Source organism: Ursus maritimus, unplaced genomic scaffold (assembly GCF_017311325.1).
Source record: "Ursus maritimus isolate PB19 unplaced genomic scaffold, ASM1731132v1 scaffold_10, whole genome shotgun sequence".
NCBI classification, from domain to species: domain Eukaryota; kingdom Metazoa; phylum Chordata; class Mammalia; order Carnivora; family Ursidae; genus Ursus; species Ursus maritimus.
In genome coordinates, this window is record NW_024423344.1 from 71,066,342 (window position 1) to 71,085,765 (window position 19,424).

General features: G+C 42.3%; 1 protein-coding gene and 1 long non-coding RNA gene across 4 annotated transcripts in view; one reads left to right on the plus strand and one right to left on the minus strand.

Annotated features, from left to right (window-relative positions):
• The window catches only part of SLC10A2 (solute carrier family 10 member 2), a 23,874-nt gene extending 7,762 nt beyond the window's left edge, over positions 1 to 16,112 (minus strand). Inside the window, exons 1-5 of the mRNA XM_008685041.2 lie at positions 14,721 to 16,112; positions 8,083 to 8,201; positions 3,949 to 4,037; positions 2,638 to 2,813; positions 143 to 300 (exon numbers count right to left, since the gene is read on the minus strand). Coding sequence (XP_008683263.1) covers positions 143 to 300; positions 2,638 to 2,813; positions 3,949 to 4,037; positions 8,083 to 8,201; positions 14,721 to 15,097 — 919 coding nt within the window. The 5' untranslated portion in view covers positions 15,098 to 16,112. The remainder of the gene's footprint in view (positions 1 to 142; positions 301 to 2,637; positions 2,814 to 3,948; positions 4,038 to 8,082; positions 8,202 to 14,720) is intronic.
• Positions 1 to 19,424, plus strand: part of LOC121101269 — a 116,308-nt gene that overhangs the window by 71,890 nt on the left and 24,994 nt on the right. For 2 of the 3 annotated variants that reach the window (XR_005833240.1, XR_005833242.1), the window contains exon 4: positions 2,978 to 3,093. This is a non-coding gene — a long non-coding RNA (uncharacterized LOC121101269). Of the gene's footprint in view, positions 1 to 2,977; positions 3,094 to 8,735; positions 8,881 to 19,424 lie in introns of those variants that run through there. The other variant, XR_005833241.1, reaches the window with a different exon arrangement.

The window sequence follows — 19,424 nt, forward strand, 5'->3', positions numbered from 1 at the left end:
TGCCAGAAAAAGGGTATTTAAATTAACTTATTATAATTCACCGCTACAAAAAGGTTATTTAAAAAAAAAAATGCTATCTTAGCAACTCAAGGATTTCTCAAGGAAGAACATCACCAGTGATATGCATAGCATTATTCCTTACTTCCTACGAATATTGCTCCGAAGACCAGCTGGAAGATGCTGTAGATGAGCGGGAAGGTAAACACGACGTTGAGCTCTTCCTGGGTGAAGGAGAGCTGCACGATGGTGGAGCACAGCTGAGTGTTCTGCATCCCCGTTTCCAAAGCAACTGTTCGGCACCTACGAGACACATTAAGAGAATTTATGCTTTTATGGTCAGTATTTGTTGCTGTGTTATTGTATAACTTTGGAAGCAGATATAATGTGGGAGTGCCTGAGTGGCTCAGTTGGTTAAGTGTCTGACTCTTGATTTTGGCTCAGGACATGATCTCAGGGTCGTGAGATTGAGCCCCGTAGGGCACCATGCTGGTTGTAGGGCCTGCTGAAGATTTTCTCTCTCTCTCTCTCTCTGCTCCTTCTCCTCTTCCCACTTTGCACTCATGCACCTGTGCTCTCGTTCTCTCAAAATAAAAGCAGATACAATGGAAAAAGTACATATATGTGTATATATTTATATCTGCTTTAATGTATATATTTATTCAACATGTACTTTTACTTAAACTACATAGATATATAACTTCTTAATATATATTATTATATACTACATAAATATTCTCTCTATATACATAGAAAAATCCTGCCCTAGTTATATTTTCTTCTTTTTAAAGATTTATCCTTCTATTTGACACAGAGAGAGAGCGCGAGAGCGGGTGGGAGAGGGGCATAGGGAGAGTGAGACAAGCAGACTCCCTACAGAGCAGGGATCCCGACGTGGGTTTGATCCCAGGACCCTGTGATCATGACCTGAACTAAAATCAAGAGTGGGATGCTTAAACAACTGAGCCACCCAACTGTGCCTGCCCTAGTCACCTTTTATGATTGTTATGATAATGAGAAAAGGAATATGAAACTCTACAAAAGTTAAAAAAGCATATACAAACAAAACCACTGTTGTTCCTGTTTTCTCATTAAAAAAAATTTAGAGATTATAACACTTTTTTTTTTTTTTGGTCCAGAAAAACAAAGAACACTGACTGGCTTATTTGGCCCCCTAAGCAGTGGAATAGATCTATATGTGTGTGTCTATATATGTCTGTGTATATCTTTATATATGTGTATATATATATGTATATATGTGTGCAATGTACGTATATATCCTTTTATATAGAGAGAATATTTATATGATGTCATAATCTTTATTAATAAGTAATATATTTATTCAATATAAATAAAATTACATATTGAATAATACATATACATTTAAAGCAGATATTTATAAATAAAAAATATAGATATGACAAGAACAGGATCATTTATATTGATGTTCTATAAATTCAAAATAGGCTCATTTCACTCTTTTCAATTATGCCCTTGGTAACAGTGCAGAGCACAGAGCAGGGGCTGAGAAAACACTCAAGATAGAGTATTTGTTAAAGTTCCTTTATTTTTAAGTTGGTTTTGTTTTTCTGACTAAATCTTGATAAAAAATCAGCCAGGTAGGTGTCATTGCCCCCATTCTACAGATGAGAAAATCAGAGGAAGAGCGAGCGCCTGTCCTGAGGTCCCAAGGTCAGTAAGTGGTAGGCCCAGGTTAGCCTGACAACCTGTAACACTCCCCACTACTCAGTACTGCTCATCTCTTTCCCAACCTGTCATGTGCTCCCATGCTGACACCCGCTTTGCTTTCTGCCCATGGATTCAGAAGGGCTGGTAGGTGAGGAAAAGTTTCTATTTGGTACCAGACACATGCTAACCCCAGTTCTAACATCAGCACCTTGGGCTGGTGAGTCCATCCTGCTGCTGGCTGGAGGAGCCCTTGTGTGTGATAAGGCCAGCCTAAGTGCTTTTGCTGAAGTTATTCTGCTTGGAGAATAAGAATATGAGACATTGGAAGGGCTCAGTCTACATTGTATGGGGAATGGTCCCCAAGCATTTGAGCAACAGAGAGGCGGTCAGTATTTTCTTTCTGGGGGGCTTGTATAATTTAGGAATGAATGAATCTATATCTTGACATATTCAGAAATGGGGTGAGTGTTATTATAGGTGAAAAATTTTGAATTTGTTATCAGTATTTACAGCTGTTATGGGTTGAGTTGTGTCCTCCCAAATGCATATGCTGAAGTCTTAATGCCCAGGACCTCGGGATATGACCTTATTTGGAAATAGGGTCATCACAGATATACTTAGTTAAGGTAAAGTGATTAGGGTGGGCCCTAATCCAGTATGACTAGTATCCTTATAATAAGGGGAAATTTGGACACAGAGACACTCATAGAGGAAAGACAACGTGAAAACAGCCATCTTCAAACCAAAGAGATATTCCTGGGACATCCATCAGAAGGAACTGTCCAGCTGGCAGGCTGATTTTTGGGTTTCTAACCCCCAGAACTGTAAGACGATAGATTTCTGTTGTTTACACCACCCTGTCTGGGGTACTTCCCTACAGCAGCCCTAACAAATGCATACAATAGTTATTACAAAAGAAAATTCCCAGTCTGATTTACCAAAACACCATACCTGTGCCAGGGTTGACCAGCTATTCTGGCCAGTAAAAATCCTAGAGAGTATCCGGCCAAAGGAAATAGTGTTCCTATGATCCACAGTTTGGGAGCGATGATCCAGGCACTCTGGTATAGGATTCCTCCGACCACAGCTATGAGCACGATGAGGATTGCGCCCGTGATGGACCCAACCTGGAAGGAAGACACAAGCAGACCCAACAGTTGTGATAGTGAAGTCACTGCTCTGTGTATGCCTCTCCTGACAACTGTGGTCAGCCCACCGGAAACTCTGGTGCTTGTTCTATGTTCTCATTTTTAAGAAAATAGCAGGACCTCTAATATCTGTGCTCTTTTAGCCCGAAGAAGATGTTCTGGCTTGCAAATTATCCTTGTTGGAGAGGAAGAAAGCCCAGTCAGCGAGAACTGGAAGACCTGGCCTTCAGATGCAACTCCTTGTGCTCTCTTTCCTTTGGTAAGTCACACAGCTTCTCTTAGTCCTGCTTTCTGCATCTGTAATTGTGGATAAAATCTTGCCCTAGACACCTTTCATGAGGATGATAGTGAGAAAAGGATATAAAACTGCAAAAGTTAAAAAAGCGTATGCAAACAAAACCACTGTTGTTACTGTTTTCTCCTTTTCACGTTAAAAAAAAAATTGCAGGTTATAAGTTGTTCTTTTTTTTTTAATTTTGTTTTTTGTTTTTGTTTTTGTTTTTTGGTCCAGAGGAATAGAGAACACCGGCTAGCTTATTTTGTGTCCTGATCAGTGGGATATATGTATATCTACATCTGTATCTATCTATATCTTTATCTGTATTAATGTCTGGATATTTATATCCTCTGTGTCATTACACCACTTTTATCCATATCCATCTCACCTAGCTAGAATACAGTTGGTGAAGGGAAATGAATGATTACTAATTACTAATGGGTACTAATATCTACCGGTTGCCAGGTGCTGAACTGGCCATATGGATTCAGAGACAAGAAACATATAATCTGTTTTAAAAAACAGATCTCTAGGTCTATTTTATAACACAGATCCACAGAACAGAGATCAGAGCCAAGTGCTGTGGGAGTACAGGGTAGAGTAAAAGCAGGAGGCACTGTTTGAATTGGGTATCTCGAAGTGGGCATAGAATTCTGCCCTGTGGATGGGACTGGGAAGGGTGTTCTAGAAGAGTGGATGACTTATCTAACAACGTCAAGTCTCCCTAGGTGGAGATTTATGATATAATGAGAAAACCAATTTGGTAGCAGGAAAGACCTACTATTCGAACTCACCCTGTGGAACATTTGACTTTGCAACCTGGCATGGGACGCTTACCTTAAGTATGAGCTTGGCTTTATGGGGCCATTTGTGATTAACAAACATTCCAATGGAAATAGGAACAACAAGAGCGACCAAAGATGTACCTAAAAATAACAGAAGAGGCATTTCATCAGCAGAACACATAGCACAAGACAGAGGAAAACCAGAGTAAGCAGCTTGAAAAAAGCGTGATCAGTCTCCCTTCTTGAACACACGAAACAGACTCAAGCAAAACAACACTCTGTCTTTACCCACTCCAGTAAATAATTTCATATTACTGGCAAAGCACTGATAATATGGATGATATAAATCCTTTTTAGTGCTCTTTATACTGACACTTTCTTAGTTTCAATTTGTCGGAATCTTGGCTTCTTTGGTCTTCAGATTGTTATATCCTAGGAAAAATACCTTTTTAAAGTTCGTGTGTATGTTTATGGTCCTGGGGTACACACAGATATTTTACATCTCCCTGTTACTTCCCAGTAGTAGAAATAAAACAAAAAGTTCAAAATTCTCCAGGCATTCTATGGGCTAATGACTTCTGGCTCAGACCGAGCTCAGTTATTCAAATCTACAGCAGAGAGGTGAGAGAAGAGGTTGAAAAAGCATGCTTTAAATTTTCTGTGAGATAATATATTTGGCGACCTCTCAAGTAATTATAATTCTTTGCAAGAACGTGCTCACCCAACCAGATAAAAGAGTCATACTTCAATTTCCCTGTGTTAAATTTACTGCTGTTCCCATGACATGTGGTTTGTTTCTCCATGTTACTTAACACTCATTGGTCCAATCACTGCTTTTATATAATATAGTACCAACAACTTAGAACACCTGATGGGCTGTTTCTTTTTCAAATATCCTTTTAAAGCAGTAGGGGAAAGTGGAATTGAATAATAAAGTTTTGAGAGTGGTTTTTGCTTAACATTGGAGTAGATTCATTGAGGACTGGAAAATGGATTCTAGATTTCAGGGCTGTAAATATGAATTTAAAATGAACACAACAGTGATGAAAACATAATTTCTTTGTAGCCTTCTGGTCCTCCTGGCAATATAAAGGTCAGCAGTTACTTTTTCCCAGAAATTTCTCAAAGGGATTAAGTCATGGCCAGGAATACCTACAGTAGTAAAAAAAGAAAGATGGGAGCACAGGATGGGGAGAAAATGGTGGAACACAGGATATGGAAAAGAGTCATTGGCAGGCGCACTGGAGAGAGCCCCCAGAAAAATCCCCTTTGGGTATCCTTACATCCTGCTACTTTGGGGGAGACTTCCTCCCTGGTGTGTCCAGACTATTCCCTAAATTGTGTGATGTTTGTAGGCCTTAAATTAAAACCATCTTGATACGCATTGATTGTAGTGTGGTACCTTAAATTGGTGCAAATACTGAGCTTGGAATGTCAGGGTGGTTAGGCTTGGGCACTATATATTTTTAACATGTTGACCCTGTGAAAGGAGCGACGCTCTCCCCCTGCCACACCATGGTTGGGCCCCTCACGCTAAGAGTCTTTATCTCCTCCGGGTGGCCCAAGGCTACAGGATAAGCACACAAGCAGGACCACCTGCCCAAACCGTGTTTCCTCTTCTGACCAGATGAGTCCAGGGACAATTCTTCCAGGACTAGAAGTTGACCAGAAAATATACTCTTTGACCTTCTTCACACTCAGAGTGTGTGGCTCCCACCTGGAGAGGTGGGTTGGTGTGACTCTTGACTCCCCAGTGGGGTAAAGATTCTCTTTCCTTCTCAGAGCTGTTTTCCGTCTTCCTTAAGTGCCTGCACATTCCTCCCACCACCTCCTCCCTCCCCCCGGCCCGTGTCACATGCCTGTCCAGTTAGATGGGGAAGCATCTGCTTGCAGTTACACCCTGTGAACCATAACTTGGCCTTAATCGAGTTCACAGAGCACGTATGGGAGGAAGGAAAGTTGGATAAAAGTGAGAGGCAGATAGTCACGGGGTGCTTAGGGAGCCAGATCGACTCAGAGTGGAACCTTGTAGACTGTGGGGACGGTGCAAACCATCCAGCCCCTCTGTGCTCTGGTTTCCCTGTTTGTGAAGTGGGTAGAGTTACGTCTTGCTCATGCTGCTGCCATGGAAATTAGGTGATGAAGCAGGTGCATAGTTCATGGTGCTAGACACCCTCCAACAGATGGCGGGGGGGGGGGGCAGGGCAGCAACCTGCTGCAGCTGTTTTCAGCAATGCCAGCTGTGCGGCCACCCTCCTCCACCCCAGCGCCCCCATGGGAAGGGCTCAGCGGGAGTGTTGCCCCTTCAGAGCTTGGTGGGCATCGTTTGGAGCCTGGGCTTGGCAGTCCTGCCCACAGAGAGCGTGCGCAGCCCAGGGGGCACTTCCAGCTCACTGCTTATCTGGGACAAATTAAACCATTACCCTGGACCTTAACTTACTTCTCTGAAAAGTAGTGAGAACAACTTGTGAAGTAATTAGGTTGTTTGTTTTCTTGAAGGACTAGACAGACCAATAACAAGAAAGTTAGATTGGAAAACAAGTCTGGGCAAAATGGTAAATAAGCAGAGTTAATATCTTTGTTTTTCAAACTCATTAAATTTTTTAAAAATTATTTTCCTCTTCTATTTTCTTTCTTTTTTGCTCTGACCTCTTTTCTGATGACCCTTACCTCCACTGAGGTGCTAATTACTCTTTCTCATGTTCTCTTTCTTTCAAAATTTATTCACATTAAAGGATGTGCTATAAGTCATTCATACTATAGTTAGAATCATTCAATAGTGCCATGGAATGTTTTCCAAATAGGAATGAATATCTAGAGGAGAATATTTTAAAGCTTAAAGTATTTTTTAAAACAATAAGTAATATAGAATTAAACTCCTTACTCAGCAGACACGTTCTTTGAGAGACCTACAATGCATACCATACAAGCAGTCTACATGGTTTGACATGAAGGAAGATGCCCTCCCAGGGAGCAGGCTGAGAGTTAAGGAGCATGAGGCATAGCAGGTGACTGATTCTGCAGGGTCACCCTAAAACCTGTTTGCAGGAGCTTCTTTCTGGTATGAAGGAGTTCCCCAGATCAGTAGAAGTACCTTGTGCAGAAAAAAATCCCAAATTGAGTAAGATGTGCCAATACAGGTTGTCCCTGATTAGTGTTTTCAAAGTTTGCTCTAATTCAGTTGTGTAGACCCCAATCCTGTTTTTATCACAGAAACAATCTTTTGTAGAAATAGAAAAGATTTTAGATGAGTCCAGGGCAGCTTCCCATGCCAACAGGAATTCCTTTACAAATATCCTTCTGAGTCATCACTTAGCTTCGCTTACACCAAGCTCCCTTCAATGGACACCCACACCTCCTGAAGTAGCCCGTCAGCTGAATAATGACTATGCAGCACGCTATGTACCTGGTGGTATGCGCTATCTCACCTGTATCTCATCTTTTATGACTACGGCTCTGTGGGAAATGCCTAGTTTGGGAAGGCCAGGAACTGTCTCATCTTACCCTTGATCCCATGTTACACAAATGACTTAATTTCCCACTGTCATCTGTTGTCCCAGAAACAGAAAAACAGCCCCTTTGGGGTGGGGGTGAACATCTGGGAGCAACATGAGTGGAGACAGAGTCACGACTAGCAGACTCGACTCCTGGGGCATGCGATACACTGTGGCAGTAAATCAACTTCTGAATCAAGAGGTGGCTCAGTCGAGTGTTATCTGCAATATGTTTCATCTGGTAGTTTCCCAGTGCCACACTCACGATTGCTTACTAGGTGCCCTAATTTTAAATCATTAGTGGATTTTTTTTTTTTTAATATTTCTTTGATCTGAGTGTCTGGGAGGAAACTCATGTTCCCATGAACTAATTGTACTGTGGGTTACGGGAAGGACAGAGCCTCTTGTGCCCCAGCAGTCTTGGCTTCCTGAGGTCCAGACGGCTGTGCCTTAAGTCAGCCCCTCTTTCTGCTGATTTCAATGAAGGAATAGCAAGTTTTCCCTTGACCTTGGGTCAAGATTTGGCATTTAGATTCTGCCAACCTGCACTGAAACGCAGGCGTGACTTGTAATGAAATCCTGATTGGGCTGGCGCAGGAGGTAAATACTAGCTGGGTCTGAGCCTGTCCTGAAGATAAACAGACAATAAGAGGGGAATATTCAGAACTCTAGCAGAAGGATGACTTACTTACCTATGTTATTAAAGGGAATGACGATCGTCCCAGAGTCGACCCACATTTTGGTATAGATAAAGAGGCACAGTGGCATCATTCCCAGGGCAAGCAGCGTGGAGCATGTCGTCATGCTGATGCTGAAAGGAAACGGGCAGGTTGATTTGTCCACCTGGGCTTTCTAGGGGGAGAGCTTACTTCATGGTGCAATTCGTGATTAGGAAGTCCCGCAAAAGACGCTCCGGTGGCAGCAGCATCTAGGCCGATGGATGGACACAGACACGTGCCCATCTTTGTGCAGGTCCCGGCCTTGGGCAAAATGCTGAGATCCGGATTTGTTTTTCTACTTTGTCTTGGGTCATTCCTCCCTCCCCATGGGTTCTCGAGGATCAGGGGAGATAGTTAATGACTGTTTAAACTTATTGTTAAAAAAGGTACAAGGTGCTTGGACATGCCACCCTTTGGACCTCCAATCAGAGAAGAGAAAACACATCTATACCAGCCAAAACTTTAGGGGCTTTGCCGTGTCTGTCAGTACTGAGATGAGATGGGCCTCCCTGGTCCTTGGAGGAGAACACATGTCCAAGGGAGGGAGCCTCAGTGTCTCTTTTTGAAGGCAGACAGAATATTGCCCCAATGCTTGTGGCTTGAGAAAGAAAGAGGAAGCTGACTTAAAAAAATGAAAGAAAATATGCAAGCAGGCAGGGGAGGACTGGATTCTATTTCTGCTGAGAAATTTACCAAATGTGTGCTCAGAAGAACCAGGTTTGATACTATTCTCCTGAGAGCATCTGTGTTTTAGTGAGCAGACCTGGCTGGGTAAGTGGACTTTGGCTTTTGACGTGGAAGAATTTATACAGAATGGTGCTATTTTCAGCAATGTGACAGTGGGACGGAAGAGAGGTTTTTGGGTAGTGGGTCTTCCTGGTCCTGTCAAAGGGCCATGTGTACACAGGCACATTCTCCTTCTGGGGAACCGAGCTGTTAAATGTCTGGGCCAGACATTAAAGCCAGACACTGCCGGGGCTGGAAGCAGGCGTGGCCACTTACTACATCAGTGCTACGTTCTTTGGGTAATTTACTTGACTTCCCTTTGCCAGCTTCCTTATCTGTGAAATGAAGATAAAATTGTCGCCACCTCATAGGCTGTGAGGACTAATGACCCAATGAGTCCAGTACTTAGAATAATGCAAGGCTCTTATTAAAAGTCAGTTACTGTTTTAGCCATCCAGCCAGAGTGTGTGTGTGTGTGTGTGTGTGTGTGTGTGTGTGTGTGTGGTGTTCTGGCATAATACAGAATCAGGAAACTGGAAAAATTTTTCTGAAAGGTCGTTCTCCAAAAGTTGTAGCATTGGAGACTATCAAAGCAGTAATTTCTTAAAGGTATTATATGTGGACTTGGAAGAAAATGTGAAATTATTTACATCACCTGTGCCCCCACCCCATCCCCCCCGCCCCCCCCAAACACCAACAACCACACCACACAGTGCTAAGGAAAACAGCTGGGGGTGAGGAATTTCATTTTAATGTATCTAAATAAGCAGTTTTGACAAGAAAATAAAGAAAGGGTCGTGGAAATAATGTTTATCAGGGGGCTTAACTTCCCTAATAACATTTTAAAAAAAAAAACTGGTTATGACCTCACTTAAAATGCATTTAAAGATTTTAGGAAAAAAATACTTGTGTTAATGGAGCTTAAATAGTGTAACACCAACCAATGCTAGAGATGTATGAAAAACATTTCCAAGAAGTTCCATCTATTATGGTGACAGGTTAACTTAATTTAGATACAAAAAAGGGATGCTAAGGCAGAATCCAAAACCACACTATACTTTTCAGAAGTAGTCCTACTTATAATTAAAATACTGGAGCTTGTAAATCTCTCCCTTCTTTTGACATTCTCTTTTTTATCTTTTATTTAAAAAAATTAGAATGGATTTAAGGTTATCGCCGTAATGAAATCACTTTTATTCCAGTATGTCTGTGTACTTTCCAGAGTGGAGAGTACAGGAGGGGGTGCACGAAGGGAGCAGTGTTCACTACCTGGATCGTATAGAAAGAGAAGGCCAAGAGTTTTTGTTTTAAACTATAAGAACAATGTCTAGAAGGAAGTTTGCTTCTCTCTTTGTTTTTTTTCTTTCAAATTTCTTTGGGAAAGCATCAATTTTGAATTATTGCTAAGGCAATTTATGAAGTTGTGCCATGGTTTGAGTTTGGCAAGAGTAGTTTCTTGAGGACCATGAAGAAGGACAAGTCAGCAGTTGGAGAAGGGAATGGTCTAGCTTTAGTGGGCCACCTTGACCAGGAGGCATTGCAGAAGTACAAGGGACTGTATGGCCCGGAAGTTGATGCCATTTGAAGTAACATGAGAACAATATCAAACCACTCAAAATGAGATGAAAAAAAATTCACAGGTTATAATTTTAGGAAGCAATGTAGGGGAATAGATTAGCAAAAGAAAAAAATCATTTTATATGAATGAAATCTGAAATTTTAGAAGAAGCATGATGTCAACAATAGAAATACTACCACAAGTTTATATTGGAATGAGGAAAAAAGTAAGAAAAGCAAAAAAAAAAAAAAAAAAAAAAAAAGAAATCTCTTGTCTTTAATTTTCGGCTTTAGCTCTATTAACTACCAAGGATAACTGTTTCTTTTGTTCTTTTTAGAAATAAAAACAATAAATGAGAATTCAGTAAATGTTGAGGAATTTGGTGACATTAGTGGTGAAGAATGCAAAGAGTGTTATCATATTAGAAGCAAAACACCAAATTTGAAAGATCAAACAAAGTGTATACAGGTGGTGCTAGAAACTGGTGATGTGATAAGTGATAGAAACCATGTTGAACAAAGGTTAAGAGTCTGGATGGGGATAAGTGGTTAGGTCTGGATTCAAATTCTGATTTTGACGTGTACTGCCTTTGTGACTTTGGTGAAGGTTATGAGCCTTAATTTAATCATCTGTCAAATGCAGAAAATAATAGTACTGACCTCAAGAGGATTATCTTGAGGATTAAATACACCAGTGTATGTGGAATACTGGTACTGGTGTATGACTCCTGGTAGTACCTAGTCAATACTAGCTAGTAAAATAAAAATAAATACTACATGAGAGAAACAAAACTTGGTTACTTAGAGGGAAAAACAGAAAAAGTCAAACGGTGTTAGGTTAGCTCTTAGAGTAGAGAGGAGCTGGATATTTTTGTGGTTTAAATGGGAGAGATTGCTTTGAGTTTGTGATAAGCCAGAGGTTTGGGGATCTTGAACAACTGAAGTAACCATGAAAACTGACCTGGAAGATGAAAAATGTAACAATCTTTAACCAGAGAACAAAGGACGTGGAAGGAAAATCTAGAAACTATTAACACTAGAAAATAGTTAACGGAATATAGCTAACAGATGGTGGTGAAGGAATTGGGGGAAGTGGAAGAAAGGATGCATAAGCAGGGATTCAGGGATTCCCCAAAGAAGAAGTCAAAGAAAGGAAAACGAGAAGGAAAAGTCCTTGCATGGTGTGGTTGAAGTCATTGCAAAGAAAGAAGGTTTGAAAATGGGGGATCTCTGGGAATACAGCAGGCACAAAGCAGGCAGACATCTCTGTGTCTCCTGAGCTGTGGATCCTGCCACCAGCAGATTCACCTTCATTTCTCCCAGAACCATTTTGTGCATAGGATACCCACCGCACAGCTGGAACAGGTGAAAATACCTGTACACTAATCAGATTCCTGCAACAATTTTCTAGGCTGGAGTGATCTGAGAAGGAGCTGAAGTATCACCTGCTCTATTTCAATGAGCAATGTCTATAATTTTGTTAAGGATAACTGTCTGCTTTTTTGCTGTTGTTGTGTTTATTTATTTATTTTTCCACTAGAGATTGCAAAATGCAATGGCTTCCCAGGTACAGAAGAAATGGTAGGGTGAGGAGGAATGGGGGGGCAAGAGTTTGAGGGGGGACAATGGGGTAAGGGGGGATGGGAGTGGGGCTGAGGAGGGGACAGGGGGTCCTAGGGGGAGATGATGTGGTTTCTACTCCCAGAAACCACATCCAGGAAGGTTGATGTAGATGGAGTGGTTTAGCTGGTATTGTGTCGTATCTGTTCCAGCAGCTAGTAACCAGGACAGATACCTGTTGGTATAAACAATCCTATCTTGGCTGCCATTGCTGGAGTTCCAGTGGAAGTGAAGAAGGTAAAGGTCTTAGAGGACAGAATTGACTCCAGAAGAATAGAAAGTGTTGGAAAACTGGTTCCCGATAGCTGAGGTGATAATCTCCTTATTTTCTTTAAAGCAATATTTGAACACTTTTTCCTTTAACATATGCGATACGTAATGTCATTATCATACACAGTGGCATAATTTAACTCCTTTCAATGATTATGAGCCGTTGTGATAGGCGTTATTACTCGCTCTGCTGAAATACAGCAATGTCTGCTGGGTGCTGTGTTTATAGAGCTGTTTGGCTCTAGATTCAGTGATGCAGAGCCTGCCGTGTCTTGTGGTTGCCTTCTTTGCTTTGCCGGCATTTTGGGTCTTCTCTCTTGAGGTCAGGCTTTCTGGGCCAGTTGCTGCTGTGGGACACAGGCCTGCCCCTCTGGTGCCCCGTTCCCCGCCCCACTTCTTATTTTCATTCTTGGTGCTGGGAAATAGCACAGTAGAGCTCTAGGGTTAGGAGATTAAGAAGGCCCTGTGTAAGGAACATTTACGAGATTAAGCAGGATTTATTTTGGCTGTGTAGAGTCTTTTACTGGGCCTTGTTTGAGTTCTGGATAGGTGGAATTGCTAGCAAGGGGACAGCTGGACCGGAGAGCCGTTGGTGTTATTTTGTTATTGCAGGACAAGGGGGATCTGTGGAGTACACACTTTCCAGAACGAAAATTAAAAATTTCAGTGCCTTATGTCCCATTCAGGGATAATTCTGACTTACTTGCTGAACGATTCATATACACTGGATGTCTCCTATCAAGGTTTCAAATTCTACTTTGGTTCTTGTTTTTTAATATTTTTATTTTTTATAGGAATTGTTATACGAGGTAGATAGGATTACATAATCATCTGTTTCAAGACAAATAAGATTTCCTTAAGACCACAGAAAAGTGTAAGTTGGAGCTTTTAGATTAGGTCCCAACAGTTTTAGCCTGCAGGAAGAAATCTGTTTCAACTGCCAAATAACCCAGCATCACGCATACTTTTCCATCTTACAAAATGATTACACATGTGGCATTACCTTGAGGTAGAAGACTCTTTCATTTTGCTGAAAAGTTGCAAATATTATGTAAAAGCTGTTCAGCGGGCGTCAAAGTCCCGTATTCAATTCAGGTCACTCCCCTTGGTGTAGTGGGTGCTGGCTTTGAGAATCGTCACCTCTGAGTGCTTATGTCCAGATCAAACGAAGTTGAAGTCTGAAAGGACTTTATTGCTATGTGGTGGTTCACAGATTAGCTACCCTGAACACCACTTGCCATCCTTTGTTCTTTACAGGACTTCTTCGGGAAAAAAAAATCTATTGCAAGGAGGATATGGTATTTCCTTAAGTGAAAAATGTATGAAGTGCAGACACACAGTTGGTGTGGCTTTTCTAAAGCTTTGGAAGGATCAGCACCAACCGAGATGAGATGGCAGGCTCCCAATTGCTCAGTAGGCAATGGATCAACGTGGAATACGGTGTCACATTTTGCAGTGGTTACATTTCTATACCTTAAGCTTCTCTCTTCCGAATATAGTAGCTGGTGATTAACAGAGCTGATTGCCTACTGTATAGTATTTAATAAGCACTCGTTACATTAACACCTGGCTGCTTTGCAGAAATGCATACCTTTCCCAGGAAATGAGGAATTGTCAGGTAAGGAAAAAGACATTTTTCTATTCAACCTAAAGCATTAAAATTCTCGGTCTCATCACATTAATGCTTCGTCTTATTTCCATTAGTTGTTTTTTTTTTTCCTCAGAGCTAGTTCAGACTGGCACAGGATGAATTGGGCAAACATTGCAATTTAGATTACTCTGTGGGAAGCAGAGAAACCATTTTCTGTTTATTTTATAGTAAGGTAAGCATAATTTAAAAAAAGCTGCTGTAGGGTTTTTTTTTTTTTTCTTGTTTTCTTTTAATGCCAGTAGAAGTGAAGCAAACGTACAAATTCTTCCTTAGGCTTTATACCAGGAAAAAGCTTGTTCAAAGAACTGGCTGTATTTGTGGAATTGACCATTGTCTCAGCATAGATTCTACTGTGTAATGAACAATTTGATTTCATGATTGCACTCAGAACTTCTCATCACCATAGACAAAGGTTGGCTTGTTCTGTTTTTTTTTGTTTTTTTTTTTTTTTGCTGGTACCGACAAGGAAAACTTTCTCAGGTATACTTGTGGCTCGGAAAGCATTTCTTTTTTGAAAAGCTTTGAATCTTTTCCCAAAGAGAAGCGGCAATTATCCAACTCCCTGTCAGCTGAGTTAGATTAAAAAGCACAACTACCCAGTATCACCCCCAAATCCCAATAGCTAAACAGCGGTACAGGGAGGTGAGGGAATCCATTCATTCTCTTCTGTTTAATTCCTCAGTTGTACCCTAGATCAGTGGCAGGTGGGAGGGACATCACAGTGCCATGGGCTTCTGAAAAGATTAAGTCAATGTGATTGCAGTATGTAGAGGTTTAGATAGCTTACCTCAAGTCCATGTCTCCATCGACCCAATAGGCCAAGATATTGGAGGCGGTTCCTCCGGGACAGCACCCCATGATAAGCACCACTACGGCTTGGATGGGGAGGACGTCGAAGGCCACTGACAGGATGAATCCTGCGAGGGGCATGATTCCAAACTGACAGAGGAAGCCAACACATATGCCCCACGGGCGCTTTATGTGTCCTAGGAATTTCTTGATTTCCACATTGCATCCCATGGAGAACATCACCATAGCCAAGAGGATGGTCAAGACAGTACTCAGTACCACACTGAGAATCTCATTGAAATTTTTCTTAGTTACCACACAGGATGTGCCATTGCACACTGTCGCACTGGCCGGACAGCCCGTTGAATTATTCATTGCTGGATTTGCTGCTCAGATGGTCACAGAAGTCCACAGAAGTACCAATCTTCTTCTCCTCACTAGATAAATAATGCCTAATCCAACCACGGCAAACTTTTAAACCCTTCTTAAACATGTGTCACTTGGCTTTCTCTTTCAAAAGCCACCTGGGAGAGGCAATAAAAAACAATAAATGCTAGTATGTCAGTTTTCAGAGGTAACATTACAACACAGCACAAGTTATGAATCATAAACGTCCTGCCAAATTATTGGTCCGGTCAGAGAATTGTAATTAATCATTTATTGGCATGATAATGAACCGTGCCATAGAAAAAGAGCTGTGTTAATGTTTAATGCTCAGAAGGTTTCTTAAATAATGTCAGTTAATGACACTTAGAAATAAATCAGCAAATGACAGAACAGTGGAGGGTGAAGCCGTAGGAAACCCCGTTGTTCCCTTACCTCTCTTTAGATGGGGGCGGTGGGGTCCTGAAAAGTCGAGTATCCTGTGACAAGTTAAATTGCCAAACAGTGTCAGGCTCTGAACTGGGACCCAGACTCCAATTTCCTCCCCCAAATTGTCTTCCTACCTTATTCGTGGGTCTGCTCCTATTGGTCTATAGTGTTCATAAAGTATATGTAAGTTTGAGAAACGTGTAGGGTCTTGAAGCAAACCTATGGGAGAGTAACATGCAGGAGGGTAGAATGTTTTCTGTGTTGTCTGGTGGAAAGGGGGCTGGCTAGTAGAGCCACCCTCAATTACACAAGTGATTATGTGTGTGTCGCCATGGTAACAAAGTGCTGTTTTAGATGGAGACAATACAATTATTTAGAGGGATGAACCTCAGAGGATTAGGTCAGAGTGACAGGAGCTCTTTGTGCTTGGAGTCAGGAATTGAAATCAGATTTTTTATTTGTGGTGGGGGCGGTGGTTGGAGGTTTCAAGAGAGGTTGATTTTTGTAAATGTCAAATAGTCAACCTCATTGTAGGCAGAAAACTATACTTGGTGTGTAAGAAAAATTAAAAAAAGGTAGAGGGAAGACTGTTCCTGTTCTCAGGAGTTTATATATAATTATTGGGTCAAGATGCAGCATGAAAATAAAATTGAGTATTTATTTTATTTATTTTATTTTTTTTAAAAGATTTTATTTATTTATTCGACAGGATAGAGACAGCCAGCGAGAGAGGGAACACAAGCAGGGGGAGTGGGAGAGGAAGAAGCAGGCTCATAGCAGAGGAGCCTGATGTGGGGCTCGATTCCAGAACGCCGGGATCACGCCCTGAGCCGAAGGCAGACGCTTAACCGCTGTGCCACCCAGGCGCCCCTAAAATTGAGTATTTAGATCAAGATTCTCAGTTTATAGGACAAATTCTAATTTGTTGTTTACTTGCATCATGTTAAATTAAGTAGGATGAGCATACCCATTTTACAGATGAGGACTTGAGGGTCAAGGAAATGAAGTGCTTTAGTCAAAGTTACCCAGCTGATAACTGGACCCCACGAAACTCAGTCTGGCTTGGTGAAAATGAGGAGAAGTACCTTAGCACAGAACTTCTCAAAACACATGAATCCTCCAGGGATCTTGTTACAGTGCTGATTCTGATTCTGGAAGTCTAGGGTGCGCCCCAGGATGTTTGCATTTCCAACAAGCTCAGAGTTGATGGTGACGATGCCAAGCCAGGGGACCACGCTGTGAGTATCAAGGCCATAGAATACCAACGTCAGGGTGACGACCATGGCACCGAAGCTGGTGGAAATTGAGCTTCCTGGTTACAACTGAGAACAGCATTTACAGAGCAACTCAGTATGGGGAATTACCTTTTTCATACCTTGAGTAAACGTGGGCTGTGAGCACCAAGCAGAGGAGTCAGTTGTGTCAGATGTCCCCCCGTGCTGGGGGCCTAGCGGTGCTGTCCCTTCAATCTGGGATTGTGCTGCTGGGAAAACATTGTGCAGTGTCCCTAAGGGGTGACAGTGATTCACCCTCATTGTTGGTGCAGCTCCTGTCCCAGGGGTGCCCCTCTTCAGCTGTCACGCTTCAGGGCTGCCTTTGTTGGCATGGGTGGGTTGCCATTAGCTCTGTCTGACTACATGCCAGTTCCTGGGAAATCCTCCCGTCTCTGTCACTACCCTCTCTGCTCCCACAGCTAAATGATTAGCTAGGTAATTCCCATAAGGACTCCCCTGCCACTCCCACATGTGGAATGACTTGGCCCTGCCCTGCCGGCCTCCTGCTAGCATCTTCTGGCACTGCCCTCCGGCCCACTTCTTGGCTCAGATGCCAGGCAGCCGAGGGCAGGGGAGCCAAATGCTCCCCCTGCCGCTGCACCCCGGCACCTGCCAGCTCTGGCTATTCCCACGACGCCCAGGCGAGGCCGTGAGCAGCTGCAGAATTGAAAGCCTGACACACGGGCAGTGGTGATGGGCTTTCAAAGCGGCTGCCCTGCCTTAACCTCAACCATCACCGGAGAGTTAGCCTAGGACCTACCCACCAACAGCCTCTTTCACTTCACCGGGTCTGGCCTGCAATGGGAAACTTGAGGCTTTCTGACTGGCAGGTGATTTGGCTTGGTCTCAGGGTGGGCTTCCTATTCTGGGCCCTGCTTGCTGCTGTTTGCCAGGTGAAATCTGTACTTAGCCTTCAGTCCACACTGCTAGAAGCAGAGGAGAGAAAGTGAAGAGAGTAGAAAGCGGGTTCAGAACAAAGCTGTTCTCAAATTTCAGACGACTTGCTAAGGAGATTTGAGGCTCCCAGGGGCAGAACGCTTTGCATATAGACAACTTGCAAATGAGCAGTCTGTTTGACTAGACAGAACGCTACAGTTCTGGTTAAAAAAAATGTGCCAATGCATTTCTAATTTTCACATTGTTTTTACATAAATTTGCACATTAGGCTCGAGAGGCCTCATATTCAAGTATTGGAGTGATTCACAATTAATTAGTACCCTTAACTTCAGCTGCATTCAAATTCAGGCATCAGATCAGGATAAATGGAAAAATAACTAAATATGTAAAAATCATTCTTTTTAATTACAACACAGAATCAGGGAACAGATGCACACCTGAGTGCACTGTCAGGAGGCTGGGGTTGATTTCCACTGTCATCCTCCTCAATCTTTTCCATGCACTGAGCTCAGGTACAGACCATCTTTAAGAAACCAGCAGCAGATTCCTGACTCTGGCCTCGTCCTGGGCAGAGACACAGCAGGTCATGGGTCCATTTGACTGCTCGGGCTTCCATTTGGTATCTGGATCACATTGGAGTAGTGAACGTTTAATAGCTTTCCAAACAAAGTGCTTGCCTTGAAGATCACGTATGAAAGACAAGCCTTCTGTTTCCTATTGTGGCTTTATTCAGATCGACAGTCATTTGGGATTTCAGTGATCCTGTTGAATAGTTCTCTCTGGCTGAGATAACCTCCTTCACTTCTCTCTCCTGTTCCTTCATGCATGCTGAACTTTTATGGAGCCTGCAAATCCTACATTCAGAGTTATTATTGGGAGTGTCCACTGACCCTCTTGGAGGCAAAAATACCCTGGGGAGAATAGACCAGGACCAGACTAGCCATCCATTCATCGGAGTGGGATCAAGGGCTCGGCCACTGTGCACCTGTTGTACGTCAATCATGTCAGGAGGCTCCTGTTCAATGGCACTTTGTAAAACAAAGTTCAGGGTAATAATCTCTTTAATAAAACCTGTGCCATCCAAAACTGCAATGGTGGGATTCGGTGAGAGATCTCTCCAAGTGGCAGGACAGCTGATTAAGCAGATGAAGCAATAGTGGGATATGCCCTTTGGTCGTGTTTCCTTCCTCAGATTTTATCCCTTTGGTTCCCTTTCGAGGACCATACCTTCAACACCTCTTCACCATCTCTGTGTACTATACCTCCTTTCAAATTTCCAGCTCGAGGGAAAACTAAAACAAACAAACATGGACAGACAACCTTTCCTTGTTTTCCTCCACACTTCTGAGACAGGTTGGGCTTTTCAAAGGGAACTTTAGTAAAGACTAAGAAAACAGAAAATAAAATTAATGAAGGGCAGGAAAACCTGTAATTAGCAAGTTGTCTGGGCTTTTCAGAACGCAAGCCCGGTGCCTAGGCTGGGGAGAGATACGGACTGAGGTAGGAAAGGTGATCAAAGGCAGATTCTCAAAATACTTTAGTGATGTGTGGAGGAATTTGGACTTCCTCCTGCATAGGGTATTTGAGCACAGGCAATGGAATCAAGGAGCAGAATTGGATTTGAGACACTAATTAAAATTAAAAACAGAGAAAGCTTGATAACTAGATGCCTTGTTAAGACAGGAGTCAAAGATAAATTTAAATTATCAAGTTGCAAT